This window comes from Mustela nivalis (genome assembly GCF_964662115.1).
Source record: "Mustela nivalis genome assembly, chromosome: 2".
Lineage (NCBI taxonomy): Eukaryota > Metazoa > Chordata > Mammalia > Carnivora > Mustelidae > Mustela > Mustela nivalis.
This window is the reverse complement of record NC_139021.1, coordinates 4,329,114-4,343,127: the sequence shown is the minus strand read 5'-3', so window position 1 is coordinate 4,343,127 and position 14,014 is coordinate 4,329,114. Positions and strand designations below refer to the sequence as shown.

Here is a 14,014-nt window from a genome sequence, read left to right as displayed (position 1 = left end):
GGTCCCCAAACCCTGAGAACCAGGGGCTGGGGATTGGCAGGACGCAGAAAGCAGGGTCGCCTGCGACTCAGACCAACATGTGTGGCTGCTGGCTCTGATCCGAGACCCACTTTACCCCCTGGGCTGCGGGCCGCTGAGGGGCTGCTCTCCCCTTGTAGGAACACACCTGAGGGGCCGCAGACAGGTCAGAGCTTCCCAGACTATGAACAAAGGACATCATGTGCAACACAACCGTGTCACGTAGGAGGCATTTTCCAGATGCACTCAAGACACGGTTCACTCCACTGTCCCCGGCCATCCACGGCAGCCCTTCTGTTTCCACGGGACAGCCGGGACCGTCAGGACTCAGGAGGCTAAGCCTGCAGTTCTTGGGGATGCACCAAGAAAGGGGCAGGCGCACAATGGAGCCCTGGTCTGGCCGACCCTGAGCAAGTTTCTTCTGCCCCTCAAGATGCCACCAGAGTAGAGGCCACTGGACAATGGAGCTGGCCGCCCCTCTTGGAAAGGCCAAGCATCCCTGGGGTAGAAGGAAGTTGGTCCCTGACCCAGCAGAACACCAGGCACCAGACTGTCCTCGGGGGAAGAAGCCACATTGCCCGCAGCGTCCCTGGGGCTTCACCCCCAGAATGCTGATCTCCTGGCCCCAGACAGAGGGCCCTGGAGAAAACAGGGCAGGTGCCGCCGGCCTCACAAGAAGGACACAGGAAGCTTCTGGCCTCCAAGACCCAGCGCTGCCCCTACCTGCGGGATCCCGTACTGGTCGATGACCTGCCAGATATACCAGTCTTCTTTCCGAGACGTTTTCCGGAAGCGGAAGGTGGTGACGAAGGCATACTCATCGGGCAAACCCTGCGGGAACACATCCCTGGAGGGGGACAGAGACGGAGGACATGGGACTGAGCAAGGAGAATGGGGACTGCAAGGAAAGCGCAGTGCGCCGTGGGTCACTAAGTCCTGCCAGTTTTACCTCCTGAGCGTCTCTCAAATCCACCTTCTCTCCTGCCTTTACTGCCTCCTCCTTCGATCAGGGCCTCAACAGGACCATCTGCAGACCCTCCTGTGGCCGCTTCATTGTCCCCCTGCCTCGGGCTTCAAGTCCACTCCCCCGGGGCACATATGTCCCTCTGACAAAATTGATGGCAGATGTCGAGTCGCCGCCCTTCGCCCCCCTTCCCAGGCCAAATGCAGCTGAGGGCACCTGTCCTCACCTCTCCCTGCTGGCTCCTTCTCCGGGGGCCCAACGGCTCCGTCTCATCCTGCTTGATCCCCTGCCCTGCCCTGCCCTGCCCTCCGGGACACCCTCCTGTCTTCACAGAGCAGAGCCTTGCCCTCCTCCCAGTGTAGGGGGCCAGTCCCTCATGCAGGGGAGTTCAGCGCCCTGCAGCTCTGCCCAGACCGTCCTGTGCCTGCCTTTCCCCTCCATGCTCAGAATGAACGCTGTTCCTCCCAGGAGTCACAGAAAAGGTGTTCTGATTCTCATGGTGTAGCCGAGGGCAGCCAGGCTCTGTGGGTTAACAGGACACAAGCTGGCTGCTAAGGGTCTGGACAGAGACCCGCACAGAGAGGAGGCCCTGTCCCCAGAGCTCTTTACCACCGGCTGGCCGCACCCTCACCCCAAGGCACCTGGCCACAGTGGAACCACGTCCTGCTCTGGGGGCAGGGACCTGCCTGAAGAAGACACGGTACAGACCTCTGCATTGGAGGGGGTGGAAGCTGTCTGGCCAGAAAGCCGGGAAGGGAAGTGAGGAGGCGTCTGGGCTCCTGGTTCCGGACCCGCACACCCTCTGGGACCCTTGGTTTGGCTGTCGAGCCTGTGAGCTAAGCCTGGCCCTCCTTTTGTGATTCTCGGTTCACAGGTCCCAGCTGGGAGCGGACCGCGTTGTTCCAAGTCCTTCTCGAAGCTGGGATATCAGCCAGCTCACGTGCATGTGCCAGGAGCAGCGTCCATCCCTCAGCGCTGTCCCTGCCCGCAGGACTGAGGGGACACCCTCAGTCACCGCCCTCACGGGATGGACGCGGCCTTCCCCGCCTGTCCGCACAGACACACACTTTGCAGCCACGGTAGATGTGGCATTTCCTTTCCTTTTTCTTCTTTCATCAGAGAGTCAAACCAGAGACTGTTTTTGTTCAAAAGCACTTTTTTCATATACCTCTGAAATAACATCTATACGTGTGCATGTTCGACATGTATACACCCAGATAAACCCAGCTGGATTCACATATGTAGTTAGGTCTCTGCAGCATCGATCTACACACCTGCATCTCTAGTTCTCTCTATATATTTCAATAAAGGGACAGAGACTAAGACTTCTCCTGAGGGTGTATCTACAAGCACAAGCATACGCATACAGAGCTTAAGAAAAAGCTTATTATCATCGGCGGGGAGGGGGATCATCATTATCAGAGAACATCTAAAGGAAACCAAAGTGGCCCAATCGAATCCTTTCCAGAAATAAAGCAGTAGGTAACAAGACCACAGTGGGAACCACCAAGGGTGTGGGGCCGGAGGACCTGGGTTTGGGGCCAACCTCTGCCTCCTACGAGGGCGTGTGTGGGCCGACACATGATAGTCCCATTCCGAGTCTCATGCGTCACACCAGATAAATGATGACCTTGTTCACCTCGCTTCACTGTAGTGAGAAATAAATTAGGCCAGGCATGTAAAATGCCCAGTAGACAGACAACACACACGTGAGAAAAAAAAAGTCAATGCTGAGGGGCGCCTGGGTGGCTCAGTGGGTTAAGCTGCTGCCTTTGGCTCAGGTCATGATCTCAGGTTCCTGGGATCGAGTCCCGCATCGGGCTCTCTGCTCAGCAGGGAGCCTGCTTCCTTCTCTCTCTCTCTGCCTGCCTCTCAGTGTACTTGTAATTTCTCTCTGTCAAATAAATAAATAAAATCTTTAAAAAAAAAAAAAAAGTCAATGCTGAAAGTGACCCCCTTCCCGTTAGGAACCAAGCTAACCTGTGCATCAAAACTCCACGCGTCTGCACGTCTGCACCTGCATTTTAAAGCATGAGAAACTACGAGGAGACCATTCTTTCTTGAAACCTCTGGGATTGATTTTGCTCCCAGTGTTTTGCCATTAAAACCAATTTGGGGGCGCCTGGGTGGCTCAGTGGGTTGAGCCGCTGCCTTTGGCTCAGGTCATGATCTCAGGGTCCTGGGATCGAGTCCCGCATCAGGCTCTCTGCTCAGCAGGGAGCCTGCTTCCTCCTCTCTCTCTCTGCCTGCCTCTCTGCCTACTTGTGATCTCTCTCTGTCAAATAAATAAATAAAATCTTTGAGAAAAAAAAATTTGGAACCATATAAAAATCCCTTCTCAGAAGGACTCCGCGTGCCCCGAGCCCAGGTCCACGGCTCCAGAAGCCCCGCTGGGAGCAGCCTCCGCAGCCGTCTGGGCCCACCCTGGGTCTCCGTCGGACCTTCCCACCACATCTGTGCCAGCCGTGCTTCCTTCCTTCTCTCGATCTTGCTCGACTGCCTTTTCTCTTCAAGATGAAGCTCCCTGTTGTCGTGTCTGTGCTATATGGATGGGGAGTAGGATACATTTAGCCAAAGAAGAAAAGGGCACAAAGTGGGAACTGGAAGCTAGACTCTGCTCTCCCTTGTGTACCCCCGAAATGAGCATGGGGCCCGATGATGGAGAACAGCGCCCTCCCTGCATCTGTAGAGAGAGCCACACTGGAAACATGTCTGCAAAGTCGGCTCGCGTAAGGGTCAGCGGACGGGAATTCTGGTCTCTGCAGGAGAGAAAGCCAGGCTCTGAGCGAAGGTGACTTCTCCAAACTCCTCTTCTTTGTAGTCACTCTCAAGGGATGTAGGTGCTGAGAGCCGGGGAGAATGTTCGGGTCCGACATGGGCCCAGGGTGTGTTTAGTTCTCAGAAAATGCTTGTTGAGTTAGACAACGTACAACCCATGCCCCGGTGCTCCCAGCCGATCTTTGCCGGGCTCATACCTGACGGAGCATCTTCACGGACTAGGAGCTGACTGATGTACTCATCCATCCATTCCACAGACACTGAATAACCCCTCCTCTGGGCAGAGCTCATTTTGATGCAGAGACCAGACTGAGGCCCTCCTAAAGCTGCTCGCTAAGCAGAGAAGACAGCCTAGAGGACTACACAACTGACTAATGAGCAACTTCACCACTTTGTTTTATGCAGGAATATAGGTTATAAGGAGACAAGATAGGGGGAGGCCCAAGTTAGTTTTGGAGGTCAGAAGAGGCATCCTTGAAAACATAATGGTTGAGCTGTTCTTTGAAGGACAAGCCGGTGTCTTGGGTAGAGGGAACAACATGAACAAAGGCCCTGTGGTAGGAAGCATGTGCCCAGAAGCTCCCAGAACGGAGACAGAAGAGTCAAACAAGGAGCCAGGGGACGAACTTGAAGCCGTTAGTACAAGAGCACTTGGAAACGATTCAGGAAATTTAAGGTGGAGAAGGAGTCATGAAGAACCAGCACTTCTGTGCCCGGGGTAAGCAGAATGGAACACTGATTTGGGTACCATCACCAGCCTTGACTGGAGACCAAGCAGGTGTCAGACCCTGGACCAATCTCTATTTTAATCCTCTCAACAACAGTACAAGGCAGAAACATTCGTCTTTGGTGGAAAATAAGGTGCAACTGAGGCACAGAGACATCCAGTAAGTTGTGCAAGGCCAGGCACCCAATCAACACCTACGCAGCGGCGCTCCTGGCCAAACCGACTCAGGGAGTTTTGGGGAGCTATGTCTGTGTGTAATACAGGGGTTCGGCCAGAGTAGGCGCTGTGTATCTACAACCGTAACTGTGAGCTGTTAAATGAAGGGATAGAAAGCCACACGCATGCGTGAATGATTAGTGCCAGAACCCTACAGAGAGGGGAGTGCCCAAGGGCCAGAGAACCAATACAGACAAGGTGGCAGGTCTGCTGAGACAAGGGGTGGGTTCCCAGGGCTGCTGGGAACTGCGTCTCAGGGTGACTTCACCTGGCACTGAGCAGGTTAGAGCCCCACTCAGGGCTCCGTGTGCAACCGTGGTGGCCTGGCCTCCCTCCCGCCCTTTGCCAGGCGTCCATGGGCAGGTCTGGGAGGAGGAGGGAGCACTCACTCTGTCCTCTGCACCACAGGGAAGGATCCCATCCGGACATAAGAGCTCTGCATTCCGTTCTCTCTGCTCCCCAGGATCTCCTTCACACTGAACAAATCCATCAGGTCGAAACCTGTCAAACAGAAGAGCTGGGATCAGTGGCAGGAGCACGGGGGACACAGGGAGCACGCCTCTGCAGAGGCGGGGCCAGTGGGCGTGGAGGTAAGCGGAGGAACTGCCGGAGGCGATCTGGGCAGGAAACATTAACAACAAAGTAAGCACAGGCACAGCCTCCATTTCCATTTCCATTTCTAGGCAAAGTGCAGGGGAAATGCAGACCTGGGGTTTCCAAAGAAAAGGAAGGCTGTCCTAGCCACGTGGCTGTTCTCGAAGCCCCCATGGGAACACTTGACTGGCTCTGCCACAGTCCTGCAATTCATGTAAATTTTGCTTGGATTACAGCTTGGCAGCTTTTAAGTTTCATTTTTTCAAAGAAAGAAAAAACCCGAATGATGTCGCATTCATTGGCCGGTCCTTGGCTCTGGTGTGTTTGGGCTCCAGGAGAGGACCTTGTGGGTACTGGTAACATCTGTGATGGGAAAGTCAGGACCTTTGTGCTCGGGGTACTGGTCGGGCAAGGAGGGGTCAGCTCAGGCTCGTGCGTGTGTGACACTGGGCCGGCTCCGTCACCCACGGGAGCCTGGGCACTGACCACTTGACCGTAAGGGGAGGGCCGTGATCCGGCTGGTCCTTTGTCACTCCCGCCCCCCACCCCAGCCAGCACATCCTGACCCACAGCCCAGCAAAACCGTCTGGACTTGAGTCCCGCAGGCCAAGACCCTCAGTTCTCAGAGGAACCCAAGCACAGCGCTCAACCCGCGGCTGAGAGTTTGACGCACTGGCCTACACTGTGTCCCTCGGGCGAGGAGAGAGCTCATGCAGGTCAGAGGGACGGCACCCAAGGACGAGCACGGGAGCTCACTCCGCTCTGCATCTCTGGGGTTGACACAATGCCTGACCCATGAGACTTCGGGAAGATTCTTGGGATCTCTAACCTTTGAAGTCCCTGCCATCCGGACAGGAGCTTAGCCTGCAGGGCTCGTGTTGCCGTGATGAAGACGTCCCCCCTAAACTTTGCTTTAAAAGATCATTTGTTCATTCAACACATTTTTGAGCGCCTCTCTGCTGCCCCCAGCCCAGTATAAGAAACAGCGGGACAGAAAAGGGTTAGCACGGACCGAGAGTTTCAGTGGTAGGACTGGACGGGTCTAGGCTACGGTCCTGACCACAAGCTCCTTGCTGTGTGATCTTAGGCAGGTTGCCTAACGTCTCTGAGCACCAGTCTCTTCATCTGTGTAAAGGGGGCTGTTTGAGTAGATATCACTGTAGGATTGTGGTAAAGCTCCAGCGATAGGATACAGAGCTCTTCCTGTAACTTCTGAAATACAGGAACCCACAGAATAGTTTTCATTTCAGTTATTTTTCCATTAGAATGATTACAGCCTCTTCTACCACTAAGTTCTGTCCAGATGCCCTTTATTCATTCATGGTTTTGAGAGCCTGTTCTGAGCCAGCCATGTGGGAGCACAGCACTTACAGCAAGAGGAGAGACAAAGTCCTGGTTCTGGGGAACTGGTGATCCCACAGGGGACCAAAAGTAGGCAAACATACAGCCGCAAGATAAGGTGACAACTGCAGGCAGCGAGGCACAGTGCGGCAGGCCCGGGACTGCACACGAACAGAAGCCACGCCGAGAGCTTGCGACGGTCCAGGAGGGTCGCACGCACGGCGAGGGTGTGCCAGGCTGCCGCCCTGGTGACTTTCTGGAGCTCCCCGACACTCACCGTGCTGAGATCATGTCATTCTGGAAAATGACTAAGACTTATCCTTATGTCATTTTAAATAGCAGTTCACACCCTGGCTCATTAATGAAATTCGTGATATAATGTTGAATGATATTTAGTCCTTAAGTAGAAAACATGAATCTGGAAGCTCCCACGTGGAGGAAAACCGCCACCTTCAACCCGTGCTTTTTCACATGCAGTGGAGCCAACGATCCAGCTGCTCCTTTGCCCAAGGACAGGGACCGCACACCCCCACCTGAACTCAGCCATGCGGCATGGGCCATGGAGGGCCCAGCAGGCCTCAGCGGGGCACAGGCCGAGCAGGGCCACGTCCCTTGGCTGACATGCTCAGGGAGCAGAGCACACCAGCCCACTCACTGTCCTCAGACCGGGCCCGGACCCTTGCACAGACTCACACGGCTGGACTTCTAGCCAACTCCGGGCTGGCCCGTGACTTTACCCTAGAAAGACTGTGTAAGAGACAGAGCGCCCAGCACCGAGAAGGCCAAATGCTCCCAGCCAAGTCCCACGTAAGTCTGAGACTAGGGCCCCCATGGATGGTACCATGGCTCTTACAAAAGGGACCTCAAGACCTCCCTCGCCCTCCCATCATCTGGGGACATGGACTTCCCAGCCCCCAGAACTGTAAGAGATGATTCTGGTTGCTTATGAGCTTCTCAGTCCACACTGGCCAAAGGGATGAAGACCCAGAGTGACTTGGAAGCAGCTGCCTGATTTCTGGAGTCTGTTTCCTTAACTGGAATGGTGGTGGGAATCATTCCCCCGCAGTGCTGTCGGGACAGGTCAGTGAGGTAAGCCGAGAGAGCACGTGCGGGGACGCAGGCCCCGGGCAGCTGCACCGTCCCCACTGCCACCCCTTGTTGGGGACCCGCAGCCTCTATGAAAGCCCACCATGGGGGGCCCATACCTTGGCCATAGCCCCGCCACTCCCCCAAAAGTCCCACCACTGTCACCTGGTAATAGAGGCCCAGGCATGCGGCGAGAAGCAGCCACCTCCCCGTGCCGGGAGGGGTCCTGGGGAGCCCCCACCCCCCCGCTGTGGCAGGTCGGTGGCACCAGACACACGGAGACACCTGCTGTGGAACAAGGAGAGAAGCCCACTCTTTTCAGCGTCCCCTCTGCACTTCTGTTGGTCCGGCCACAGCTCCCTTGAGCAGGGCCTGGGTCTGTGGTCTGAGCATTGCCAGGGACAGAAAGCATCAGGCGCCCCTGCAGCTCAGAGAGCCCGGCAGGCCCTGCTCCGGGGCAGCTGGCAGAACCGACCAGGCCTCACGTGACAGGGCTGCCACTCGCACTGGGGCCCTGTCCCTGGACATGACCTGGCAGTGCTGGGAAGCTCCCGGCGGGGGGTGGGGGGGGCAGTGGGGAGTGGGGGCTGAGAAGGCTCTGGAGAGTCCATGGAACAGACGCCAAATGGTAAAGTGTGTCCAGCCTGTTTGGGCTCAGATTCAGTACCAGGCAGAGTAGGGTTTGGAGACTGGCTGATCCAGGACTGGCCCCGCCCACAGCTGGCGACCTTGAGTCTCCTCCACCAACGGCGGGGCTGAGGGCCCAACTCGCAGGCTGCCTCCTTGAGGACTGGGCCCATCCGAGCACGCAGGGCTGCCCATCCGAGCACGCAGGGCTGCGGGGAGCGGGGGTCTGTGCCGGCGTCTCCAGCAGCGGGGCACTGGGGGTCCCTGCGGGCTCTCCCATTTGTGACACCCTCTGACCGTCCTGCCTGCCTGGGACGGTTCCTTTTAGGGAGGAGGGAGGCTGGAGAGGGGCAGGTTATTGTGCAAGAGGAGCTGCCCCCAGGTACGTTAAGGGAGGGAGGGCCATCTCCGTCAGCACCCCTGGCCCCATCCGGGTCCTTAGATTGGGGGTCCACGACACAGGTGCACCGAGCACGCTCCTCATGGCTCCCGGCTCCTTTGTACTGGGCGGGGGAGGGGGGGCAGCCACCGCATGGGACAGGCCTGTCCACGGCCTCGCACGGAAGTTCCCACAGAGCAGCAGCTCTCACCCAGAAAGCAAGTTAGTTCACAATCCGGTGGCCACGTGCCCGATGACACGTGACAAGGGAGCCGTGACAAGGGAGCCGTGCAAACAGCAAAAGGGGCCACTCCTCTACTTCCCGGCTCTGTCCTCTGTCACCAGACACTGCTACCCTGAGCTCGGTTTCCCTGACGCAGTTGTACATGGGAGAGCCCCTTTCTTCAGTTTTAAAAGAGCAAACACGGGCTCTACTTCCTGGTTCCACTTTTACGGGTTTCAAGGAATGAAAACAATGACAAAAAACAAAGACTCAAAAACCAGATGAAACTTTGAACAACAAGCAATTAACTAGGTGGCAGCAAAGGGCACAGAGAGAAAAGATGCAGTGCTCGCAGTGCGTGAAAGTCTGGGAAGGGCGACAGACCGTGTTCCCGAGGTAAAGGGGCTCCGTGCGAGGCACCGTGGGATCGAGAAGCAATTGTTCGAGGCGGGAACTGCGAGCCTGCAGCTCACCAGAATCACAGAGTCAGCCGGAACAGGTGGCTTCAGGGACACTGTTGACCATGACCCTGAGTCCAGTGGGTGCCCCTGCCCCGTGCCCGTGCCCTTGGGGTGCTCTGCCCCACCCTCGAGGGCGCCTAGACAGAGCTGTGCTGGGCCTTCCAGACTCGATGCTTCTCCCCGGTCCTTAGGGCCTCTGGCCAAGGCACACACAGCTTAGCTGGGGACTGTTTGCCTCATTGCACGGTGGGCAGTTTGATCTAACTCATGGTCCCAACCCCAAAGAAGCCAGCGGCTTTCGGCTGCTCTTGTTTGTGGCACAGTGTGTAGGAAGAGGGAAGGAGAGAAGGCAGGACGCCCTGTTGGCTTCTCGGAGCCCAACAACAGACAGACAGAATCCCAGCCCCCAGAAGTTTAATGTCTGGGGAAGGCAGACATGTCCAGCTGAGGAACTATCAGGGAGGCCTCCTGGAGGAGGCAAGCCCTGGTCCGGAGTTGAAGAACAAATAAAAGGTGGGCAGACAGAGGGGGAAGAAAGGGCATCCAAGGTAGCTGGATGTGCACAGGTCACTAGGCTCGGGCCAGCTAGGTTCCTTCTGAGAATCGTGGCTACTCCGGGATGTCAGAAGCCACGTTCCGGGGCACACTGGCTGGAAGCGGGATGGGCAGGGGCACACGTGGCTGGGTTCTGCCGGCCACACAGCGAAGTCTGCGTGCCCTTGTGCAGGCAGTAGAACCACAGAAGGGCTTCGGAGCAAGAGAGACGCAATCCTGTTTCTATTTTGAAGGTCATTCTGGCAGCAGGGAGGCAGGACACGGAGGACAGGGAGGCTGGGCCTTGTAGAGACAGGATGGGGCGGGGAGAGGGGAGGGGGCCCTCGGGCCACAGTCCACTTGAGAGGTGCCACAGGCACGTCCCAGCGAGTATCTGGACGCCGGAGCCCAGGTAGGAGGAGAGAGAAGTCTAGAATGTCTGCGGCCACATATCGGAGCAGCCCCGAGTCTCACCTGTTCCTAAGTGCCAGGGTGCTCACCTCCTGGGAGACTGTACAACACCGGCTGCCACTGAAAGTCCTGGGACACTGAGTCACAAGCATGAGAGGGATGCCCAGAAACAGGGCTCAGGATGCACAATTACACAGGCGGAGAACCCAAGCATCAAGCGGCATCAGGAGGCCAGGAGCAGCAGCACCGGGCTAAGACCTGTGCCTCCAAACCACGTGCCCTCTCCCCTTCCTGGAGGTTCTGGCCAGAGAAGCCCTAAAATCTCCCGAAGTCATTGGGAAGAAGGCCTGGGGGTGAGGCTTTCAGGAACCCCATTTTTCTGAGTATGAAAGCCGTTCTGATTGCCCAGCTGTGTTGGAATCCTTCCTTCCCTCCCCCTGATGGTTTGCCCATGAGTCCCGACCGTGCCAGAAACTCAGGCAAGTTATTGTACAATGTGCCTGTGCCTCCGTTTCCCGAAGTATAAAATACAAACTGGTGCCTGTCCCCTCCCTCATACGGGTTGAATGAGAGCCCACGGGCCCCGTGCTTGGCACAGTGCAGGTGCACTGTGGGTGTTAACGTCCCTCTCGTCATCTCTGTCGCCGTCTGTGGACAACCCCCCTGACAATGAGTTATTGAGGGGGACACTGCTCTGAGGGATTCGCTGCTCACAGAGTCAGCTCTGGACCATGCGGCAGGTAGGAATGGGCTCTGAGGAGAGACTTTGGTGGAAGCTATGCTTGGCCGGGGATTGTGGAGGGAGACAGTGGAAACATTGATGTCAAACTGCCCAGAAGCTTCGCCTGGGCAGGGCAACTGAGCTACGAAGATGGGCCTGCGAGGTAAGTGCATCAAGAAAGGAAGAGAATGAGGGTCGTCTTGTTCTCTCCCACTGACGGAGAACCCCTGGGAGGGAGAGGGCCTGGCCGAGCACGAGCCACACACCAGGCGCCCCGCCAGGAGGGAAGAGGCGACTAACGCCACCTTCCCTTGGGTCCCTCCGGAAGTGCTGAACTGGGAGGCGCTTGATGGGGGACTGAGGGTGGGGGTCAGGCAGGAAGGGCAGCTGGGAAGCATGTGGCGCTCAGCCGGCCGCCCCAGCAGGTGACTGCAGCTGGATCTCGCTGGGAAACACCAGGAAATGGCTCAAACGTGGACCTCAGAATAGTTGCCCCGGAAGGACAGAAGAACTGGGGTGTTTCTTCACCCAAGAAACTGCCTGAGAGCAGAGTCAGTCCTGGGGACACATTTCACCTGCTGTGCGAGCAGGCAGGGCAGCCTTCTACCGTTCTAGAAACATCCCTCAAGCACAGAGCTGCAGATGCTGGCATGCTCTTGTGGGCAGGGGCGCCCTAACCTGACAGCATCCCCCGGACAGCGTCTGCAAAGTGCCTGCTCCTGACCCCCTCCCCTGGCTCCACGCAGAGGATGCAGACCCCTGCCCCCGGGCTGCCCATGGAGGAGGTCCCCGACCCCTCAGGCAGCGGGCAGGAGCGGGGCTCCTGCGGAGGGAGAGAAAACTCCCTCGAGAGTTGCAGGGGCAGGACGGGGCCACGGGGAGGAGCCAACCCGACTCCCACACTTGTGGCTCCCAGGAGGGTGGGAAGCCCCCCTCGGCCGCTGCCACGTACCCTGTCTACCCCGTCGTGCGGGGGCAGCCTGGGAAGAGGCTCTGGGGTTTATTTCCCCCGCTGGGTCTGCAGCTGTGCGTCTCTGCTCTCTCCCCGCCATCACTCAGGTCTCTGTTTGTAACTCCGACTCACACTCTCACCCTGAACGCACTGATTTCTCCCCTCGTCTGCTCACTCCGCCGATCTCCCTTACTCATCCCGCGACTCATTTGTTCTGACGTGTTATTTAGAGGCTCCCACAGGGTCACCATCGGCTCCCAGATGGAGATGCGGCTGCTGCTCACGGTTCGGGGGCTGCTCGGCCGTCCCATGAGATCCCGGGGAGCAGATCAGCGAGGCCGGCCCTGAGTCACGGAGGGCGCACGCCCCGCAAACGGCACAGCAGGGCAAGCTGGCGGCTGCCCTTGCTTTCTCACCTGTGATTTCCTTGCTTTCACCGTTGGTGTGCTTAAAGCGGTCTCCTTCCACGTGGACGCTGGGGCACAGCACGTCTGAGGCAAGAGAAAACAGCAAGATGGATGAGCAAGTGTGACCCACAGTCCCTCCGTGGGATGTGACAGCTCCAGGGCCTCCAGCTCCCAGCACAGGGCACCCAGGACCTCCAGTCCCCAACATGCAGCACCCAGGTCCCCCAATGCCCACCGCATGCAGCACCCAGAGCCCCCAGTTCCCGGCACGCAACACCCAGAGCCCCCAGCTCCCAGCACACAGCACCCAGAACCCCTAGCCCCCAGCATATGGCAACCAGGGTCTCCAGTCCCTGGCACACAGCACTCAGAGCCCCCCAGGACCTTGTACAGCACCCAGGGCCCCCAGCTCCCGGCACGCAGGAGGCGGTGTACACTACGGACTGGTTCCTTTACACAGGTACTTGTCGAGAACCTACTCTGCAAATACCGTGCTCTGTCCTGGGGGGGCACAAACAAGGCGGCGTCCCTCCCCACGACGATCGCAGTGTCACCCTTTAGAGGGAGCCAGACACTTAAACGGACAGGTCAGGGGACTCGGGACATGGGTCTGACACCTCGCGGAGCTTGGGGAAGGTCAGGGAAGCTCTCCTGGAGAGGGGATGCTTGCGTCCTTCTTACCAGAGCAGTGAAGACGCGGCCAGACGGAGAAGAGAACACGAGGCGGCAAAGGCAGAGGCACCTCGTTTGGAGAGTCATGAACGCACTCAAGACTCCACGCTAGCAGGTGTCAGGGAAACAGGAAACACGTGCCGGGGGCCCACCAGTGAGGTGTCTTTTATGCCCACCCCAAGGAGCTTCAGCACAATCCCAGAAGCAAAACCGCTCAATTATACAAAAGCAACAGAGTACGTCAGTCGCACAGCAAGAACAACATGCATTACAGGACGTTAGAATGCCTCAACGTCGTCATGGTTCCTCGCTTAAGAAAAAGTTGGAAGGGAAACACACTCCTCCAGTTGTCCTAAAATCCCAGAAAGAGCACCACCTTGGAATTTTAAAGTTCTCCGTCCAAGTGCTGGCTCCCTGACCGACCAGCCCGCTGTCTTGGCCACGTCTATTAACCTCTGATTTGGGGTGAGCGTCTCTGGCAGGGAGACCGTCCAGAGCACACACGGGCCCTGGGGCTGCCGGGGGCTGAGCAAGTTCAAGCTCACGACGGGACTGGAACATGGCCGCGTGACCCTCCGATTCAGCACCTGAAGCAACTTGCTTACCTTTGTGTAGACATCACTATCTCAACCTCCCCAGCATATAATAGTTCCGCCCTCTGTCCACGCGCAGTGACCTGTTTTCACATGCGAGGCACACGGGTCTCTGTGAGGGGTTGGTTCGGGGACCCCTTTACCAACCAGCAGTGAGGGGAAGTGGAAGTATTTTTCCTGTTTATCCTAAAAGGCCCCGCGAGGTCTGTGAGCCCCATGGAAGGGGTTATTTTGGAAACAGCACCAAGCCATCTGTCTAGGACAAAATACGCAAGAGGACGCAGGCACCCCACAACATCTTGACAGCCCC

General features: G+C 57.4%; 1 protein-coding gene across 1 annotated transcript in view; it reads right to left on the bottom strand.

The window, feature by feature from the left end:
* COL22A1 (collagen type XXII alpha 1 chain) overlaps nt 1-14,014 on the bottom strand; it is a 236,072-nt gene that overhangs the window by 177,906 nt on the left and 44,152 nt on the right. The window contains exons 4-6 of the mRNA XM_082720691.1: nt 12,449-12,523; nt 5,093-5,204; nt 742-865 (exon numbers count right to left, since the gene is read on the bottom strand). Of these exons, the coding sequence (XP_082576817.1) occupies nt 742-865; nt 5,093-5,204; nt 12,449-12,523 (311 nt within the window). The remainder of the gene's footprint in view (nt 1-741; nt 866-5,092; nt 5,205-12,448; nt 12,524-14,014) is intronic.